We start from the raw sequence: 21,657 nt of genomic DNA on the forward strand, positions 1-21,657 counted from the left end.
AATGGTGCGTTGTCGGCGTACACAGTATTAGTAATTTGGGTCCCTACTGGCATCAGCTGTCCGGGGTTAAAATTTCGTTACACAATTTTTCTCCACCCTGTATAAACAGGCAGAATACGGCACCCCGGTCAGTAACGCCTATATAAGACAACAAGTGACTGTCGCAGTAATTAGATCGGTTACTGCCGCTTCAATGCTAGGTTATTAAGATTTAAGTGAGTTTGAAAGCGGTATTACAGTCGGCGCACGAGCGATGGGACACAGGTCCTCCGAGGAGGCGATGAAGCGGGCACTTTCCCGTACGACCATTTCACGAGTGTACCGTGAATATCAGGAATCCGGTAAAACATCAAATCTCCGACATCAAAATGGCTCTGAGCACTATGGGACTCAACATCTTAGGTCATAAGTCCCCTAGAACTTAGAACTACTTAAACCTAACTAACCTAAGGACATCACACACATCCATGCCCGAGGCAGGATTCGAACCTGCGACCGTAGCAGTCGCGCGGTTCCGGACTGAGCGCCTGAACCGCTAGACCACCGCGGCCGGCAGGCGCGTCTTTTGTGTTAGTATTAAGTCTGAGCCAGCTTTACAAGTAGTGGAGAAATCGCAGCTTTCAGTTTTACGGTACTGGACGAGGGCGCCACCCCACCCCCGCCCTGTACAAAGGCTGCCGCCCGCCGGGAGCGGCGCGTCGCTGGCTTTCTCTAGGGCCACACGGGGAGGCCGCTATAAGCCGCCCCGACTCGGCCGTTCTCTCGTTGTGGCTCAGTCACAGAAACCGACACTATCTAAATTATTTTCTTCTGCTACAAGGTTTGCAGGAGAGCTTGTGTAAAGTTTGGAAGGTAGGGAACGAGGTACTGGCAGAAGTAAAGCTGTGAGGACGGGACGTGAGTCGTGCTTGGGTAGCTGAGTTGGTAGAGCACTTGCCCGCGAAAGGCTAAGGTCCCGAGTTCGAGTCTCGGTCCGGCACACAGTTTTAATCTGCCAGGAAGTTTCATATCAGCGCACACTCCGCTGCAGAGTGAAAATCTCATTCTGGAAACATCCCCCAGGCTGTGGCTCGGCCATGTCTCCGCAATATCCTTTCTTTCAGGAGTGCTAGATCTGCAAGGTTCGCAGGAGAGCTTCTGTAAAGTTTGAATGGTAGGGGACGAGATACTGGCAGAAGTAAAGCTGTGAGGACGGGGCGTGAGTCGTGCTTGGGTAGCTCAGTTGATAGAGCGCTTGCCCGCGAAAGGCAATGGTCCCGAGTTCGAGTCTCGGTCGGGCACACAGTTTTAATCTGCCAGGAAGTTTCATATCAGCGCACACTCCGCTGCAGAGTGAAAATCTCATTCTGGATAACTAGAAATGTTTAGAATGACTCCGCAAAACCATATGCAAACTGCGTGCTTAGGTATTAAAAATGTAAGGTGAGCGAGTGATGTGGAGGAGACACATCGATTGTCACCTTGCTAGAAGAATACTTGAGTTTTGTTTGTTATTCTAGGACTGTTTCCAAGTTGAATTAATGGAAGAATACTTGAGTTTTGTTTGTTGTTCTAGGACTGTTACCAAGTTGAATTAACGGAAGAAACAGAAAAGATCACACCAAGATCTGCTCGATTACTTATGGATTTGTTGAGCCAACGTGAGAACCCCGCAGCAGTGGTCAGCAACCTTCAGGACAGACATCACAAGAAAGACTGTCTTGCTCGGGAGATTCACTCACAAAAAACGAGAGGGCACGTTTCGAAATTCGTAATCAAACATACTACGCCCTCCAACACAGAGGTGGCTATCGAAACATTTCCAGAGTAGTTTATCCAAGTTGGTCCCGAGGCTCCTAGGCTGCTGATCCAGGAGCAGAAGGAGGAACACCGTGTCTCTCAAGAAGAATCCGTCAGCATGCGGTGGATGATCCACAGCTCAAGTCGAGGAACTCTGCGGGTGACGAACCTTTCTTTTTTTTTCCTTTTTTTTTTACTCGTCAAGCTTCTGACTGGTTTGATGCGGCCCGCCACGAATTCCTCTCCTGTGCCAACCTCTTCATCTCAGAGAAGCAAAATGGTTCAAATGGCTCTGAGCACTATGGGACTTAACTTCTGTGGTCATCAGTCCCCTAGAACTTAGAACTACTTAAAATTAACTAACCCAAAGACATCACACACATCCATGCCCGAGGCAGGATTCGAACCTGCGACCGTAGCAGTCGCGCGGTTCCGGACTGAGCGCCTTAACCGCGAGACCACCGCGGCCGGCTCAGAGAAGCACTTGCAATCTACGTTGACTATTATTTTCTGGATGTATTCCAATCTCTGTCTTCCTCTACTCTTTCGATCTTGTACAGATCCCTCCAGTACCACGGAAGTCATTCCCTGACCGAGCGAGGTGGCGCAGTGGTTAGACACTGGACTCGCATTCGGGAGGACGACGGTTCAATCCCGCGTCCGGCCATCCTGATTTAGGTTTTCCGCGATTTCCCTAAATCGCTCCAGGCAAATGCCGGGATCGTTCCTTTCAAAGGGCACGGCCGACTTCCTTCCCCGTCCTTCCCTAATCCTATGAGACCGATGACCTCGCTGTCTGGTCTCCTTCCCCGAAACAACCAACCAAGTCATTCCCTGATGTAACACGTATCCTACCATCCTGTCCCTTCGTCTTGTCAGAGTTTTCCATATATTCCTTCCCTCGCAGTTTCTGCCGAGAATCTCCTCATTTCTTACCTTATCAATCCAGCTCATTTTCAACATTCTTCTGTAGCACCGCATTTCAAATGGTTCCATTCCCTTCTGTTCCAGTTTTCCCACAGTCCATGTTTCACTACCGTACTCCAGACTTACATTCTCAGAAATTTCTTCCTCAAATTAACGCCTATGGTTGACGTCATTAGGAACGCCCTTGCTAGTATGCTTTTTATGTTCTCCGTGCTCCGTCTAATGATCCGCTAGTTTCCTGGCAAGGTAGGTGAATTCCTTAACTTCATCTACTTCGTGATCCCAATCCTGATGTTAAGTTTCTCGCTGTTCTCATTTCTGCTGCTTCTCAGTACTTTCGTCTTTCTTCGATTTACTCTCAACCCTTATTCTGTACGCATTAGCCTTTTCATTCCATAAAACAGATCCTATAATTATTCTCCACTCTCACTGACGATAGCAATGTCATTAGTGAATCTTATCATTGGTAACATTTCACTTTGAATTTTAATCCCACTCTTGAAACTTTCTTTCATTTCCGTCATTGCTGCTTTGGTTTTAGAGTAAACGGTAGTGGCGAAAGACTGCATCCCTATCTTACGCTATTTTAAATCCAAACACTTCGTTCTTAATTTTCCTCCCTTACTGTTCCACCTCGGTTCTTCTACATGCTGTATAGTACTCGTGCGTCCCTGTAGCTTGCTCCTGTTTTTGTCAGAATTTCGAACGTCTAGTGCCATTTTACATTATGGAAGGGTTTTTGCAGGTCGACAAATTCCATGAAAGTGTCTTCATTGTTCTTTAGTTTATCCTCCATTATTAACCACAACGTCAGATTTGCCCCTGTGGTGCCACTATCCTTCATAAAGTCATACTAGTCGCCATCTAACAGATGCTCCGTTTTCTGTTCCATTCTTATGTACATTACTCTTGTCAGCAACTTGGATGCCTGAGCTCTTAAACTGATTGTGCGATAATCCTCGCTGTTGTCGGCTCATGCTATCTACGGAATTGTGTGGATAACGTTTCACCGAAAGTCTAATGGCATGTCACCAGTCTCATACAATCTACAACTATCGAGAGTTACCACTTCCCCCAATGGCTTTACAAATTCCGATGGTATGTTACCTATTCAGAAGGATGTAGGTTGCAGTAGGTACTGGGAGATGAAGAAGCTTGCACAGGATAGAGTAGCATGGAGAGCTGCATCAAACCAGTCTCAGGACTGAAGACCACAACAACAACATGTTACCTATCACTTCAGACTTATTTGATCTTGAGTTGTACAAACCTTTTTTTAAATTTTGACTCTAATATTAATAGATCTCCTGTCTCTTCCCTGTCGACTCACGTTTCTTCTTCTACATGGTGGCCAAAATAAAAGAGGTCGCATGTCTTACAACAACATACAGACAGTTCATTCGTTTATTTCAATTACAGAATACAGAGTAGTAAATTATTGTTAAGAAGACAACGTACTGGATATTCATAAGGTCCTTAGTTCACAGAAGGTCCTGAAAATGTTCTCCATGTACTTTGATAGAAACACAGCACATCATAATATGTTACAGGAAACTTTTGTCAGTTCATCTGGTGTGGTTTCCTCAATCGCAGTGAGAATGTTTGCTTTCCTCTCTTCAATTATATACGGGTTGTTACCATAGAATTTACCCTTTAAATTAGTGTAGAAATAAAAACCACAGAGAGTTCGGGCGATATGGAAGACTATAAACCAGCGAAAGCTGTACGTTCTTCACTGAAAGCTTCATGAGCGTATGAGATTGGAAACCGTGAAGTCTGCACCGTTGAGCCATCTTGCTCTTCCGTTTGCAATAATTTCGTTATATACACGAGACAGGTCATGGTGTTCTTATAGAAAACGGGGCCTACAGTCCGATGGCCTGAAATGACTACTTTTACATCAGGCGGAGGCAACTAAAAGCATTCCCTAGGACTGTCTGTAGACCAATAGCGCGTGTTTCTTGTTTCACGTACTCGCTAAGGTGAAACCGTCCTTCGTCTGAATTGAAGTAAAGATTTGGATCTAGATATCCATCAGCGATATTCGCAGAAGTGTTGTCGTTGTGCCGGCCGAAGTGGCCGTGCGGTTAAAGGCGCTGCAGTCTGGAACCGCAAGACCGCTACGGTCGCAGGTTCGAATCCTGCCTCGGGCATGGATGTTTGTGATGTCCTTAGGTTAGTTAGGTTTAACTAGTTCTAAGTTCTAGGGGACTAATGAGCCCAGCAGTTGAGTCCCATAGTGATCAGAGCAATTTTTTGTTGTTGTCGTTGTGCGTAATCCGTAGGTTGTAATGTTAGTTTCACTCTTACTTTGTATGCTCGCTTATGTAACAGCTTAAACATGTTCATTTGATGATTCGTTGGGAGGATTAACGTCTAGTTGATTTCCGTGGACTTCTTATCATTAGTCTCGTGAACGCGTTCAGTATTTTACCGTAAACAAACTTTTTTTACACGGCTACCATCGGCGTTAGCAACTGAATCTGTGGCTATAAATTTAGTGATCAATTTCAGCGCAACACTTTTTGCAGGAGCAGCTCGTTTTAAAGGATTTATGTCAAAAAAGTTACAACGATAAACAGTTTTTGTTCGATTGAAAAGGACATTTTGCAGAATTGCATTCACAACAAGCTTCAAACCGACTGCTGAGAACGCAGCGCTCTTCACTAAATCGCCGCTGGACATAAACTCGATACGCAAATAAAATACTTTCGAATATTAAGGTAGTCTTGAGGGATATTGGTACCCCCTGATATATCGTGTAATAACCACGACGCTATAATTTGAGTTCATAGTCAATGCCGAAGTGTACCGTAAGTGGCAACCTACCATTTGTGAGTGGAAGACTCGAAGTACCCTCCACCACACACCATACTGTTGCTTGTGCATTACAGATGAAAATGAAGGAGATCTCCCTAGGGGAGCTCAGTTTTGTCGTAACACGACTGTACTGGTCTGTTTGACTCGCACCAGTCTTTCAGAGTCGGCGCAACGACACGCCTCTTCACTGTCAGTTTTGTGAAGGAGAAAGCGGAGCGCTGTTGTAGGGGAGCGAGCGCGTGGCGGACGAATCCCGGGGAGGCGGCTGCTGGCTGCTGGCTGGTGGGGCAGCGAGCGCTGCGGACCTAGGCGCCGCCTAGGCACGGCCTAGGTAGGGTACGCACAGCCGGCCCGGGGGCCAAGGCCGCGCCGCCACGTGCCGGCGCCGGGGGCGGGGGCGGGGGGCAGAGGCCGCACGCGCCGCCGCGCCGCGCGGGGGTGGAGGGGGCGATGGCGGAGGCCGGCGGCCAGACGGTGCGTCGCGGCGCCGCAACTGGGTCAGAGGCGGCGCGTGCGCAGTGGCGGCGGCAGCACCGCGCCAGACGGCATCAATAGCGGCGTCTGGCGGCTGGCGGCTGGCGGCTGACGGCAGTGCTGGTCGGGGGCGGAGGGCCGCGGCCCTAATTAATTACCACCGCCCCCAGCGCCACCGCCGCCACCGACCTGCGACGCCGCCCCCACTACGCTCAGCGCTGCCGGCCAGCGCACGATAGGGCGTCGGTACGTGTGTTAGGTGGCTGGGTCGTCCGGCTGGTGGCTGCGCATTGTTGGTTCATATTAGTGATCGTCACCTCTCTGCGCTACCTACCGTCCGGTCTACAATGGGTAATCATAAATCTTGAGAAAAAAAAAAAAATGAAACCGAGACCATCAAACCTAGTGACGGTGCTAGAGACACCGCCTAACATGGTGTCACAGCAACTTTTGCCCTCCGTAAAGCAGCATCTCGAGCGTGGTATGCTCTCAACAATCGTTGGAGGTCCCGCTGCAGAAATACTGAACCATGCTGCCTCTACAGCCGTCCATAACTGCGAAAGTGTTGCCAGTGCAGGATGTTGTGCACGAACTGACCTCTCGATTAAGTCCCATGAACATTCGAGGGGATTCGGGTAATATGTGTGGTCGTATCATTCGCTCGAAATATCCAAAATGATCTTCAAACCAATGGAGAACAATTGTGGCCTAGTGGCACTGGGCACTGTCCATAAAAATTCAGCCGGCCGCTGTGGCCGAGCGGTTCTAGGCCCTTCAGTCCGGAACCACGCTGTTCCTACGGTCGCAGGTTCGAATCCTGCCTCGGACATGGATGTGTGTGATGCCCTTAGCTTAGTTAGGTTTAAGTAGTTCTAAGTCTACAGGACTGATAACCTCTGATGTTAAGTCACATAGTGCTTAGTGCCATTTGAACCACAAAAATTTCAACGTTATTTGCTGCAAATGGTCTCCAGGCAGCCGAACGTAACCTTTTCAGTCAATGATAGGTTTAGCTGGACCAGAGGACCCAGCCCATTCCATGTAAACCCAGCCCACACCATTATGAAGCCACCACCAGTTGTACAGTGCCTTGCTGACAACTTGGATCCATGGCTTCTTGTAGTCTGCGCTACACTCGAAACCCCTCCATCAGCTTTTACCAACTAATATGGGGACTCTTGTGACCAAGCCAAGGTTTTGCGGTCGTCTAGGGTCCAAACGATATGGTCACGAGACCAGCAGAGGTGGTGCAGGCAATGCCGTGCTGTTAGCAAAGGCACTCGCGTCGGTCGTCTACTGCCATACCCCATTAACGCCAGATTTCACAGCACTGTCCTAACGGACACGTTTTTCGTACCTCCCACATTAATTTCTGCCGTTATTTCACGCAGTGTTGCTTGTGTGTTGGCACTGACAACTCTACGCAAACGTCGCTGCCCTCGGTCGTTACGGGGAGGCAGTTGGCCACTTCCTTCTCCATGGTCAGCGGTATGCCTCAAAAAGTGTTATTCTCGGTACAGTTTTCACACTGTGGATCTCTGACTATCAAATTCGCCAACGATTTCCGAAACTGAATGTCCGCCCCATCAGCTGAGTGGTCAGCGCGACAGGAAGTCAATCCTAAGGGCCCGGGTTCGATTCCCGGCTGGTTCGGAGGTTTTCTTAGCTCATGGACTGGGTGTTGTGTTGTCCTAATCATCATCATTTCATCCCCATCGACGCGCAAGTCGCCGAAGTGGCGTCAAGTCGTCCGAAATTGAATGTCCCATGCGCCGCGCTCCAACTATCATTCCGCGTTCAAGATCCGTTAATTCGCGTCGTGCAGCCATAATCACGTCTGAAACATTTTAACATGAATCGCCTGAGTACAAATGTCAGGTCCGCCAACGCACTGCACTTTTATACAATGTTCCGCGATACTACCGCCGGCTGTATACTGAAAGTAGGCTGTTTAGGTTTTTGTGTTGGTAACGCCACGTAGCGCTCTGTATGAAAATCACTGACTGTGCTGTGTGCAGTCTGTGGCTGGTTGGCATTGTTGGAATATTCGCTATTGTAGTGTTGGGTAATTGGATGTGAACAGCGCTTAGCGTTGTGCAGTTGGAGGTGAGCCATCAGCAGTGGCGGATGTGGAGAGAGAGATTCCAGAGTTTTGAGAGGTTGCTATAAGCAAGATCTGGAAGTGTGTCCGCCAGAAAAAGGAAATTTGGAAAGATGGATAGCATGAATTGATGACTTTCATTTGCTAACTATGCCTATCAGAAGTTAGTGTCTTCAGTAGTTAAAATCTTTTATTTAGTTGGCAGTATTGGCGTTCGCTATATTGCAGTAGTTCGAACAACGAAGATTATTGTGAAGTAAGTGATTCATGAAAGATATAAGTTATTGTCAGTCAGGGCCATTCTTTTGTAGGGATTATTGAAAGTCAGATTGCGTTGCGCTAAAAAATATTGTGTGTCAGTTTAGTGATGATCAGAATAAGTAAAGAGAGAACTGTCTGAGTACGTTCAGTTTTGCTCAGCTGTTAGAAAATCAAATAACGTAAGAGTCTTACTAGCACAGTCATCCATAAATTTTTGTAAGGGGACTTTACAATACGCAGATGTTGCTCTCCCAATACTTTTGTCACTTCAGCGTGTATAGAGTGTCCATCCTAAGCCTTCAGGCGTATTTTCTCTGGTGTTTCGGCACTATACTTTTGTTTTTTTCAATGTATAGATGAAATTGCCCCAAACACTGTTCATCACTTCTCTCCTAAGACGCTCGAGTGTCAACGGGAAGTTGTCGTTTCTTTCCCCATGTAAACAAAGTGATTTTTGAAGCGAAAATTTACCTTCCCATTCGATAAAGCTGTCCCAAATTAGCCTGTGCAATATCTGCTTTGTCGACATGTATTTACAGTGACAGAAAACACGAAGAATAACCATTACTCCAGCACTGCCCTGGTCAGCACTGACCGCTACCGCCACAGAGCAGCGCTGTTCAGTCGCTGATGGAGTAATGGTTATTCCTCGTGTTTTCTGTCACTGTAAATACCTGTAGACAAAGCAGATATTGCGCAAACTAATTTGGGTTGTTGTTGTATCCGGATCCCGCTCCAGCTACAGCTGGGCCTGGGTGCTGATGAGTCCTCTCTATTTGGCTCGGTCCTCCCAGCACGTTTCTTCCTCCACTTGTTGCCAGGTCACACCTCTCCTTTCCACAGATATTCTCACTCTCGTTTTCCACCGTGTTCTTGGGCGCCCTCTAGTTCTTTTACCAGCCATATTTAGTTCTTCCATAATTTTGGGAAGTCTCTGTCCACACAAACTCTTACCATGCCTGTACCATGCTGGGTGCTGATGAGTCCTCTCCATTTGGCTCGGTCCTCCCAGCACGTTTCTTCCTCCACTTGTTGCCAGGTCACACCTCTCCTTTCCACAGATACTCTCACTCTCGTTTTCCACCGTGTTCTTGGGCGCCCTCTAGCTCTTTTTCCAGCCATATTTAGTTCTTCCATAATTTTGGGAAGTCTCTGTCCACACAAACTCTTACCATGCCTGTACCATCTTAAACTCTGTTTCCGATTTCTTCTCTTTTACTTTCTTGTTTAAGGTCCTTTCTAATATCTTCATCCCTTACTCTGTGCATTCTTGTATTTCCCTTAACTGCTCTGAGAAGTTTCATTTTCCCTGCTTGCAGTCTGCTCCAGTCCATTTCTGTCATTGCCCAAGTGCCATAGGTGAAAATAGGGAAGTAATAACTTTTATACATAAGGAGTTTTGCTTTTTCTGAAACTTCCTCATTCCAAATCAGGTGTTTTGTTGTTTGGTAGAAATTGCGTCCCTTCTGTAACCTCGTATTAATTTCGTTGGTTATTCTTCCATCACTAGATATTTCACTCCCTAAATAAGTGAAGCTGTCTACCACTTTGATGGGTTCTCCATTCAAAGTAATATTCCCGTTGATCCCTTTGTCTCTTCCAAATACCATTACTTCATTATCTTTATTTATTGTTAATCCATACCTTTTCATTATTTCCTTCCTTCCTCTTTATCGCCCCATATTACAATATCATCTGCAAAAATCATATTTATGTCTTTTTCTTTTACTATATCTTTAATTGCCCTATTCATTCCCTCCATCACAACATTAAAAAGTGCGGGAGATAGAGTACTTCCTTGTTTAAGTCCTTGTCTTATTTGTAAGTATTCAGAGTTCCCCAATGGTGTTCTGATTCTACAATTGTGTCCTCTGTACATTGTCTTTCTCACATTAATGTAGCCATCTTCTATACCTGTCTCCTTCATTTCTTCCCAGAGTATTTCCCTGTTAACTGAGTCATATGCCTTTTCTATGTCTATAAAAACCATTATCACCCTTTTGTTATACTCCCAAAATTTTCCATCAGTTGACGGATAGAAAATATCAGGTCGATCGTGCTTCTTCCTTTCCTAAACCCATGCTGTTCTTCACTCAGCTCGTTTTCTATCTTTTCACTTATTCGATTTAATAAAATTCTTTCAAAAATCTTGGCTGTATGGCTCACAAGGGTTATTCCTCTGCAGTTTTTACAAAGTCTTCTATTGCCTTCTTTGAAGATGGGAACAATGTCTCCTCTTCTCCAGTCGTCAGGTATTGTACTACTTCTCCACACACTTGATAGTACTCTGTACAGCCACTGCATTCCCACTGGGCCTGCTGCTCTTGTCATGTCCACTGATACTTCATTAGGTCCTGGGGCTTACCCCCCCCCCCCCCCCCCATTCATCTTCTTCATAGCTATTTTCATTTCTTCCCGTGTAGTTTGTCCTACTTCTGCTTCCCAACTTCTCTCAATTTCTCCATTATTTGTTGTTTTCTCGTGTACCAGCTCCGCAGCGTTTAACAGTTTTTTTAAATGTTATCTCCAGAGATCTTTTATATTTCCTGGATCTTCAACCACAGTACCATCCTCTGTTTCCATCTTTACTGGTACTTCAGAAACCTTCCTTTTATTTTTCGTCATTTTATAGAACATTTTCTTAATGCTCTTCACATCTTCTTCAAGTTTTTTTTTTTTTTGTAAGCTCTTCCCATGTCTTTTTCTTTGCTGTTTCCACTATTTCTTTGCACTTATTCTTTTCATCTATATATATTTTAAGGTCCTCGTCATTTTTAGTTTTGCAGCAATTTCTCCAAATCTGGAACGCATCCATCTGTGTGGTGTGCTTATAATAACGTATTATTTATATTTTAGGACAATTAATCTGTAAAAGAAACACACCACATGTTGTAAGAAAAGGATGTAAAGCGTCTGAAGATGAATCACAACGATTCGAAACCGGTAACGGTACCCTTTGAATAAAGAAACTGAAAGTAAATTTGTGGCTGGTTGCTGTCCCAACACCATTAACATTTGTTTTCAAATAACAGCCACGGTCTCCAACCATGTCATCATATGACAAAACTGCATCCAGGTTTTCTTCTAACCGCTTGGATTGTGGTATCATCCCACCAAATTGTCTGTCTTACTTTTTCCTTTCCAGATGTTCTACGACATACTTTTTGTGCTGCTTCGACTAAAGCGTCTTTGAATAAACTCTATTATTTTTCTACCTCACAGAAAACTTCTATTGAAAATTTTTGTGTGATTAATTCTCTATGCTTCTCAGCACTTTCACTCTCCTTTAGTTTCCAATCTCGTCTCCTCATCACTTTCTTCTGTCTTCTATTCTCCATTGTTCTACCAGTAATCTATGGCTCCATCTGCACTCACACTTGGAATTACCTTCACATCTGTTACTTTCTCTCCTCATTCCCTATCTACTAGAATATAACCAATTACACTGTTGGTTCTTCCATCCCAACTGTATCTGGTTATAACATGACTTTCTCTCTTCATAAACCAGCTGTTTGCTATTTTCATTCTATTCCTCTGGCACAAATCTAGAAAATCATTTCTGCCTCCATATCCAAAACATCCCAATACTTGCTCAAATCCCTTTCTGACTTTGCCTGCCGATGCATTAAAATCTCCTATCACTACATTAGCACTCTATTTGGTTCTCTAACTCATTTTTAACGTCCATCTTCTCTTATTCGCTACATCTCACTTGAAGTGCATAAATCTGGATAACTTTTAGTGTTTCTTTTTGGAATTTCGGGCTTAAGATTATGATGCTGTCTGTTATATATCTCACCCTTTCAATACAGCTTTGTGCATCTTATTCACCATCACTGCCACACCGTTTCTTCCAAACCTGTTATTCCTACTCCAGTACAGTTTTCCTCCACTCAAATTCTTCTCACCTTTTCCCTTCCACTTCGTTTCGTTTAACCCCAAAATGTCTAACTTTCTCTCTGTTCGTACATCTGTCATTTCACCCATTTTTTCATTGATGGTTAATATATTAATGATGTACTGACGAATATGATCAGGTCTCCCATCATTCGCACCAGTACTTGAAGAAGCAGTGGGTCAAATCCTGAGTGGTTTGTTCCGAGGCTCGTCTGTGTTTTGAAAGCAATATATGAAGACTTTCCTACTGCCTTGCTAGGCCTAACGCAACAAAGGATTTTCTGTTGGGGTTGTCTCCCTTAGCCTTTGGACTTTCTCCTCCACCACAAGGCAGTGTTTCCCTTCTCATTTAATCCCCAGGAAGGAGGGTTGCTCATCAAAAAAAAAAAAAAAAGGTTCAAATGGCTCTGAGCACTATGGGACTTAACATCTATGGTCATCAGTCCCCTAGAACTTAGAACTACTTAAACCTAACTAACCTAAGGACAGCACACAGCACCCAGCCATCACGAGGCAGAGAAAATCCCTGACCCCGCCGGGAATCGAACCCGGGAACCCGGGCGTGGGGGTTGCCTCATCTGCCAGCTTCGCCGTTCCGAAGTCTTTTTTCTCCACCGTCACCCGTAACTCTGGGCATGGATTCCGTGTTATACCCCATGGGACTGGGTCCCTGTCTGAACTCAGCCATCCTATCACTCCGCCCTACTAAAGTGTACGATGCCCACCCCCACAAAGTGGACGCGCCAGACAGGAATTACCACAGTAGAGGAATAGGGAAGGGGACCCTGCCTCCCTGGGGCCGGGTTAATGATTGTGTATGGTGCCATAATAAAAGGCCCGCCTCAAAAATCGTTTTGCTTGTAATGGGAAGGAAACCAGTTTCGTTTGACACAGCGTGTCGCATGAAGCACAAGGTGAGCAGTATTTATTTGGGCTGACTCAGCTACAAACTGCAAGAACGAAATTTCAAATACCTGCCGAAACGCCGGAGAAAATGCTCCTGACGGCTCTTAGAAGGGACAACACTTTATAGGGTAATGATTAATTCGATGAAATGTTTTAAGACATTGATATACATTGGTATTGAGCCGTGGCGGGACCGGCGCGAGTAGTGTTTCTGGCACGAGTATGATCGTGTTCCTAGTACAGAGGTTTGTCGTTGGTCTTGGCCGGGTTGGGATATAAGCGAGTGCTGACCGCGAGTAGAAGGGGACACAACGCTTTGAGAAGGTTACGCCGCGGTGCGCGAGTCGGCAATTGGCTGGCGGACAGAAGCGAAGACGGCGTGCCTGAGGCCGGGCGGCGGTTGTCACGAGGTTGTACTGGAGTCGGCGGGAGTTGGCCGGCGCTGTGCGTTCTCCGGCGACCTCGTGAGCTGTGGACGTGCCCACTTCCTTGGAGGGACACGCTGTTATGGTCTTGCGAAGAGATGGTTTGACGTCTTCGCAAAATCGCCCCAGCTTCAAGACACCAAGTTAAGTACGCTATTTACAAAGAGCGCTTGGTTAATTGTCATTGTGATCGCTATTGGTACAGTAAGACGTTGCAAGACGTGTGATGTTGTGTTTGTTTGATTTCATTTGAGGCCTCTTACTAAGCGTGTGCTCTGCTTCCCCGTAATATCGTTGTATTTGCAGATGTGTGTCCATAAGTTGTAGTCAGTGTCAGTTCTCGTGAGCCAGTTCATTTCCCACTCTTAGTTTTTATCAAGTACTGTTTCACTTGAAGGACTTACGAGTGAAATTAGTTGTTGTTTAGCCTGGATTTTATAGAGCTAATTTACTGGTCTATCTTAGATGTTAAAGTTAAGAAAAATTTTCTGCCTCTTGTTGTCGGGTGTGGTCTGTGTTTCAGTGAGCTGAGGCAGCGGGCAACCGAAGCGTAGAGCTTCCCTTTAGATTACAAGTTTGGCTAACGGGCAGTGGACTTCGCCTGAGTTCGTGTGTTCCTCTTCGGTAGCGTTTGCTTGGTTCGCATTTTGGTGGCCTACTCGACGTGGGGTTGCAAACGGAGCCACGTCTTGGTTCGAAGTTAAGTATTACTTCTCTCAGTCGGTTCCACCGTTCGTGGTTAAACTTCGCCCTTACAGGCTTGGGCCTTGCTTCAGTTGGTACACATTTTCTGTTGTGTCTTAACTAGAGTTGCTTTGCTAAAGTTATGGTCATATTTTGCTGAGTGGCGGTTCTTAATGTTTGGCTAATGATTTATTAACTTACGATTTTATGTAATGAAAACTTCGTAAATATTTTGCGTGAGTGTCAGTTCTTAATGTTTGCCGAATGATTTATTAACTTGCTTATGATTTTATGTAATGCGAGTCTCTTGAATAATCTTGTCCGAGTGGCGCCTGTCAAATTTTATGTGATTGTTTTGGGTAGTTAGTAAACCTATTGAAATTGAAATGTTCACTTTATTGGGTCAGCCCTTCCCCGCCGTTTAGATTTAAAGGTTAAACAAACAGGTGGTAAGTAACACCAGTATCAGGTATAAGTAAATGTCCAAACATAACCTAACAAACAATTCTGAAAGCTTCTTTTTTTTTACGTGGAGTGGGCAAATCTGTCCATGCCGCAGGCACGCCACTGATTGTACCTGCTGAAAATGGTGGCAAATTAGGCATTAAATAATTTTGTGTGCTAGAATCTACCCGGTTGCCAATCGGTAGCAAGCATTCAAAGAGCTTTCCCTGCCAAGTTACAGGAGGCACCACCAGTTTATTACAGCGTAGTGAACTGGCACAAGAAAATCGAGGAGGATGGTTGTATGTGCGATGCAAAACGTTCGGGCTGACAGCGAGTGTCAGAACAAACAGTGTACCATTTGAGGGAAGCGATGTTGCCAAGGCTCATGTAGTCCACCTGTAGAGCTAGTGCTGGAAAACTTTTCGTAAGCGACTAAAAATGATGCCGTACAAAGTGCAGCTCCTGCAAGCCGTAAGCCATGATGAGAAATTACGCCGTCTGCGGTTCTTCAGTGATATGCAGAAGCATCTGATAATGACGACTTTGCAAGCAAATTAATCTTCAGTGATGAAACCACTTTTCATCCTTCGGGTAGAGTCAAACGACAGAAAACACATATCTAGAGGACAGACAATCCACACACAACTGTCGAACACGTTCGGAATTCCTAGAAAGTGAACGTATTCTTTGCCATGTCCAACAAGACAGTCTGTGGACCCGTTTTCTTCTCTGAAGGAACGCTCAATGACATCACTTCTTCCGACACGCAGAAGTTGTGGCTCATGCCACAACTTAAAACTGGTACCAGGGATTTCATCTTTCAACAGGATACCGTCCCTCCACATTTTCGCAGTTGTGCAGGAGATTACCTGAATGAGACGCCGTCATATCTCTGGATGGACTGTCGACCTGGCGCTAGTCTAGTGGCAACAGAGGCCGCTGCACTTGACGCCTTGAGACTTTTGTTTTTGGGAGGGGGGAGAGGGAATTGTATCACACGGATAGCGTTTATGTTCCACTTTCACCACGAAACCTCAAAGACTCGCGACACCGCATGACGGCAGCTATTCTTACTGTCAGCCCTAATTGCTGGGTCGGGTACGGCCAACAGTGGACTGTTAATTAGATGTATGCTGTGTGGCACTATGTAGAGACACAGAACACTTAGAAACATTTTAAAAAAGCTTTGAGAATTTGACTTTTGCATATTGTATCATTTGTTACAATGTTCTTGACCATTTATCTATATCGATTCTTTTGAAATGTTTCAAGGACGTCGTAAGTTCAGCGGGCAAACAATCAGTCACCCTAGTGTGGACGCATTATTTCCATTATTATTACATATGAAAACTGATGTATCTATATGATTAATGTATTACAAACAAAATGAGCACTGTACTGCAAAATCTTAATCTCACTAAATCTGGTATTCTGATCTGAACTGAATTAATTACATTTTCAAAAATATTAATAGAAAGCATAGTCTTATGTACGTTTCCACGTTATGGACCAATAAAAAACTTGGAAAATAATTATGCAGCTCAAGGCTATGAAAGAAAAGTCTTATTAATGCACAAAATTATGTGTGTTCCTGAAAAAAAGGGCGTTTAGTTTATTCCATTAGCTACCGCTCGTCGTCAGAAACGTGTTAGTAGAAAACAAAGTCTTACGTATCTTTCCACATTGTGCACCAATGAAAACACTCAGAAAATACTCCTACACACCTCTTTCACATTTATCACGGTTAGTGAAAGAAAAATCTTATTATTTTGCTTCCAAATCATCATTTTTTGGTTCATTATTCCTTGCTGGACATTCAGCATAATTTTAACACTGCCCCTGGACATGTCCTCACAGTGGAGTGTGCCTCATGTCTGTCTTTTCTCTGAGGCCTTCTTTTGACTCTCATCTGCCTCTTGGGCGCTACTGCACATTATTATATTTACCATTTATATTTCATCAATTGCAAGTAATGTGTCATCTCATCTGAAACAAATCTATCAGTCCTTGCTAACATAAAATCTACAAGTAGAATGCTCTTATATTCTTGTCTGGTAGGTTCCTGACATCTTTGTCATTATTCTTCTTTGAATAGGCAGGACGATAATCAATATTACATTCATTTAAGTTAGTGTTGTAAAGTTTACAATAATACAAATGGTTCAAGTAATACTACTTCTCACTCATACCAACATTCATGTCCATCCCTAGACATATATAAAAATAATAGCCTTGGAAACTCATAACATAATTATAAGAATTACTGTCCCTTGGCCTAATTAGTTTCAGAAATTAAAGTACATTAACACTGACAAATTCTTACCAGATTCTTTTACAAACCATATAAAGTGCACTTACTCCAAACTCTACTCCACAACAAGTAAGGTTGTTCTGTTCAAAAATCATACTGTTCTCCCCATTTCCACCTACTCCTTCACATATAGAATCACAGTTACTTATGAATAACCACAATAAAATTAGTGATTAACTAATGACACAACCAATTGTTGTACCATGTATAGTTCCTACAGTGTAACTGATTGAACATATCTGACACTTAATATGTAATGGACCAACTCATGCTATTCAATTTAAGTTTAAATAATTGTACCACACTCACTATTAGTTCATTAACCTTGTTTCTACATCATGATCTCAGTTTTAAATCACTGCTCTTATTCCTACATCATTTCTTGACAAAGTAAGAAAACATCTCTATGTGTCAGTAAAATTAGTACTTAGAAGTTCAAATAGAATATAATCACAAGCAACATCCAGAAACATACTTAAGACCATGGATAAAACCGATATCATAAACGATATTACTTTTCATGGACAGATTTGCATAATGTTGAAAACCAGTAAGATGTACATCATCCACTTAATGCTAATAAATGTCATATTGAAATATCAGATTGGCAGGACAGTTGGAATAAAATGCAACACATAAAAACGAAAATCTAAAACAGCACTGCGTAGCTTGGTGCACTGTGCTTATCACAAAAAATGGGAATCCTCCTGAGGTCTATTCATCAGTTATCTCTCTACTTGTACTATTTGAAATCCACTATGTTTCTTAAACCAAACTTTTTCTGAGATTTTGGAAAAACTAAGTAATAGGCATTAGCTTAGGGTATGTCAGATACCTCAAATGTTTATGACATGTGTTAAAGAACTTGGAAATCGGAGATGTTATCTTTCTGGTCTTCCCATGGTTCTCTACTAATACCAAGTCCCCTATCTTAATCTTGCCATCTGACTTCCAAATCATCCCTCATTTTCCTAACCCAGATCTGTTTTTACATACGTTGATTTATCAACTTTTTCTTTGTCTGGATGCTCATATCTTGTTTGTGTGGAAACTTTAGGATTTCTTCAATCAAAATCTTCTTCCTTACCTCGGTCATAATTTCATCAGGATTTAACCCAGTGGTCTCAGGGCTTAAACAGTTCATTATGCTTTGGTTACAATATGTTCTATATAGTCTTCCCAACTCTCTCATATAAAGTTCAACTGGATTAGTGGCTGGGTAGTAAGCTATTTTACATTTTAATTCTACATCTGAGTCTATCATTCCATTTTCCATACTTTAAACACAATTGCAACCCATTACCTGATAAAATGGCCTTTGATTCCCACACCTTCATAAAATAATATCGCTTAAAATTTACTTTTTTCGCGATTTCCCTAAAGCACTACCCACACTTATTCTTGATACAGACATTTCGACAGTTTTGTTATTTTTCTTTAAGTGTTCTCGTGATGCTTCGAACAGAGACAAAATTTGTTCTACATATATCTGCGTCTACGCTCAGCAAACCGCCGTGAGATGCATGGCAGAGGGTACACCCCAGTGTACTAGTTGTTAGGGTTTCTTCCTATTCCATTCATGTATGGAGGGCGGAAACAATGATTGTTTAAATGTCTCTGTGCGTGAAGTAACTATCCCAATCTTATTTTCACGATCCCTGTGTGAACGATACGTACGGGGTTGTAGTTTATTCCGAGAGTAATCATTTCAAGCTATTCTTTGAAACCCTTGTTAATAGTCTTTCTCGGGATAGTTTATATCTATCTTCAAGAGTCTTCCAGTTCAGTTCCATCAGTATCTCTGTGACACTTTCCCAGGGATTAAACAAACCTGTGACCATTCGTGCTACCCTTCTCTGTATACATTGAGTATCCTCTGTTGGGCCTATCTGTTACAGGTCCCACACACTTGAACAATAGAAACAGTCGCATGAGTGATTTGTAAGCAATCTCCTTTGTTGATTCATTGCACTACCCCAGTATCCTACCAATTCACTGAGGTCTACCACCTGCTTTACCCATGACTAAACTATGTGATCATTCCATTTCATATCCGTCCAGAGTGTTACACCCAGGTTGGCCGATTCCAACAGTGACTCAATGATATTAAAGTCCTGCTTTTTTTTCATTTAGTAAAGTGCAAAATTTTACATTTTGGAACATTTAAAGCATGTTGCCCATCTCTGCATCACTTTGAAATATGATAAAGATGTGACTGAATATTTACGCATCTTATCTTATTATAGATCACTGTACCATCAGCAAAAAACCTGATTTATTTTTAATATTGTCTGCAAGCTCATTAACATACAACATGAACAGCAAGGGTCCCAACACACTTTCCTGTGGCATATCTGAAGTTACTTCTACATCTGACGATGACTCGCCAGACAAGATAACATGTTGCGCCCACCCTACCAAGGAGTCCTCAGTCGAAATTTCACTTGATACCCCATATGATCGTACTTTTGACAGTAAGCGTAGATGTCAAATGCTTTTCGGAAATCAAGAAATACAGCATCTGCCTGACTGCCTTGATCCAAAGCTTTCAGTACGTCTTGGGAGAAAAGTGCGAGTTGGTTTCAAAATGATCGATTTTTCGAAATCCATGCTGGTTGCCACTGAGGAGGTATCTCATTATGTTTGAGCTCAGATCATGCCCAGCAAAATTTTTCCTTTAAGCTATAAATGTTAATCATTATTACAGGTTGCCCCTTCTTTGCTAATCCTCTTTCATTTTGTTCCCTTAGCAAATCATCTTCATTTGTCCCGGCAGCGCAATATTTCTCTAGAATTTATCTTTATTTTCGACCTTTTTTGAGTTTACCTCTTTCTCCCTTCTTTCCAACAAATTTATTGCACTGATAATATTTTACTTCCAACTAATCTGTCAACATGTTGATCTAATTGTTTTGTTCGTCTTTAGTTTCTTGGATGTTTTCGTTGTTGGCTGTCTCCTGTCCTTCATTATTTTCGCCAGTGCCGACAAAATCATCTACTTGACTATACCCGCCACCCTCCTCCTCAATACTCAATATCATCTTCCAAATCTTTCGCATTATCACTTGATTCATTACCACTAAATTCTGTTTCATCCTCTCCACTTCCTTCATCATTATCCAATTCTCTCATTTCTAGCTTCTTTCCAAGCGATTGGATGGCGGATGACCACGGAAGTTCTTTGCTGGATTCCAGGAGGTACGAAAAACTGTAGAAGGTTACGCACTGGAAGGTAGTGGGTTAAATACAACAGAAAATATGATGGAGGAACGTGGGCACGTATAATTGAGGCTTTTATTGAATGGGGAAGGTTGGAAGAGGCTTTTATGCTACACTAGGTGTCAAGTAGATGATGGTTGTTATGATGGCTTGTAAACAAATGGAAACATTTCATGAATTATTGTAAATTTCTTTTTGTTAGTGCTGATATTATGAGTATAATTAAAAGACAGAGAGCTTTCCTATGGCGAAACTGAAGTTATGTTAGCAGAAGTTGTGTCCAGTGGAAGTGTAAAGATGAGAGTACGTCTTGGAGAGTAAAATCTCGTCTTAAGAGTACATGAAAACTTGTGGTGGGTAGAAAGATTGAATGGTTCACGAGTAAGATGCTCTCAGTTTTCTCGAGCAGGCTAAGCAGCTGAGTACTGAATATCATCAAGCTCAGCGCCTATTCAAGCATTTTGCCAATTTGATGGTGATACTTCCTACACAAAAAAACTGTTCAGTTAACAGTGTTATCTGGTAATCGGGTTAAGTGGCTTTAAGCGTCACTCTGTCGTTTATGTCGCAGGGTTTAGCAGTGTTGAAGCGGAAGCAGGTCTGAGGAAGATTACTTGTGTAGATGTTAAAGAATTTTGTGTTGTAGTGGATACATTTACCGTGGATGCCTATTCTGTAGGATTCTGTTTGATGTTGAAGGAACGGCAGTTGTAGAAACGGAGATATTGTTGCTTAGTGGTTGGGCTGACGCGGACTGCGTTCAAGATGCGACCTTCTAAATGATGGAGGTCAACATCAAAGGAGGTGAAACTGTATTTCGAAAACGACCAGCTAAGATTGGCGCCGTGGTCTAGGGGGAACGTCTTTGATTCATAATCAAAAACGTCTTCGGTCGCGGTTCGATCCCCGCCACTGCCCAGATTTTGATAGATAATCAGCATTGGCGGCCGAAGACTTCCGGCATAAGAAGTCAGCCTCATTCTGCCAACGGCCTTGTCAAAGAGGACGGAGGAACGGATAGAGGTTCAGGACACTCTCTTGTCCTAGGGGTGGGAAACTGCCCCTAAAGGCGGAAGAATCAGCAATGATCAACGACATGAGGATGCAGAAGGAAATGGAAACCACCGCATTAAAGACACGTAACGTGTATCCACAGGTCATGTGGCCTGTAATTGAAGAAGCGTCATGATGATCTCTCCATTGGCAAAAGATTCCAGAATAGTCCCCCATTCGGATCTGCGGGAGGGGACTGCCAAGGGGGAGGTTACCATGAGAAAAAGATTGAATAATCAACGAAAGGATAACGTTCTACGAGTCGGGGCGTGGAATGTCAGAAGCTTGAACGTGGTAGGGAAACTAGAAAAACTGAAAAGGGAAATGCAAAGACTCAATCAAGATATAGTAGG

The 21,657-nt window shown here is 43.5% G+C and overlaps 1 protein-coding gene across 1 annotated transcript in view; it reads right to left on the reverse strand.

The window, feature by feature from the left end:
- LOC124620025 (translation initiation factor IF-2-like) overlaps positions 1-20,164 on the reverse strand; it is a 155,676-nt gene extending 135,512 nt beyond the window's left edge. The window contains exons 1-2 of the mRNA XM_047146692.1: positions 20,064-20,164; positions 5,871-6,146 (exon numbers count right to left, since the gene is read on the reverse strand). Of these exons, the coding sequence (XP_047002648.1) occupies positions 5,871-6,146; positions 20,064-20,164 (377 nt within the window). The remainder of the gene's footprint in view (positions 1-5,870; positions 6,147-20,063) is intronic.
- Positions 20,165-21,657: the final 1,493 nt, after the last annotated feature.

This window comes from Schistocerca americana, chromosome 6, assembly GCF_021461395.2.
Source record: "Schistocerca americana isolate TAMUIC-IGC-003095 chromosome 6, iqSchAmer2.1, whole genome shotgun sequence".
NCBI classification, from domain to species: Eukaryota; Metazoa; Arthropoda; class Insecta; order Orthoptera; family Acrididae; genus Schistocerca; species Schistocerca americana.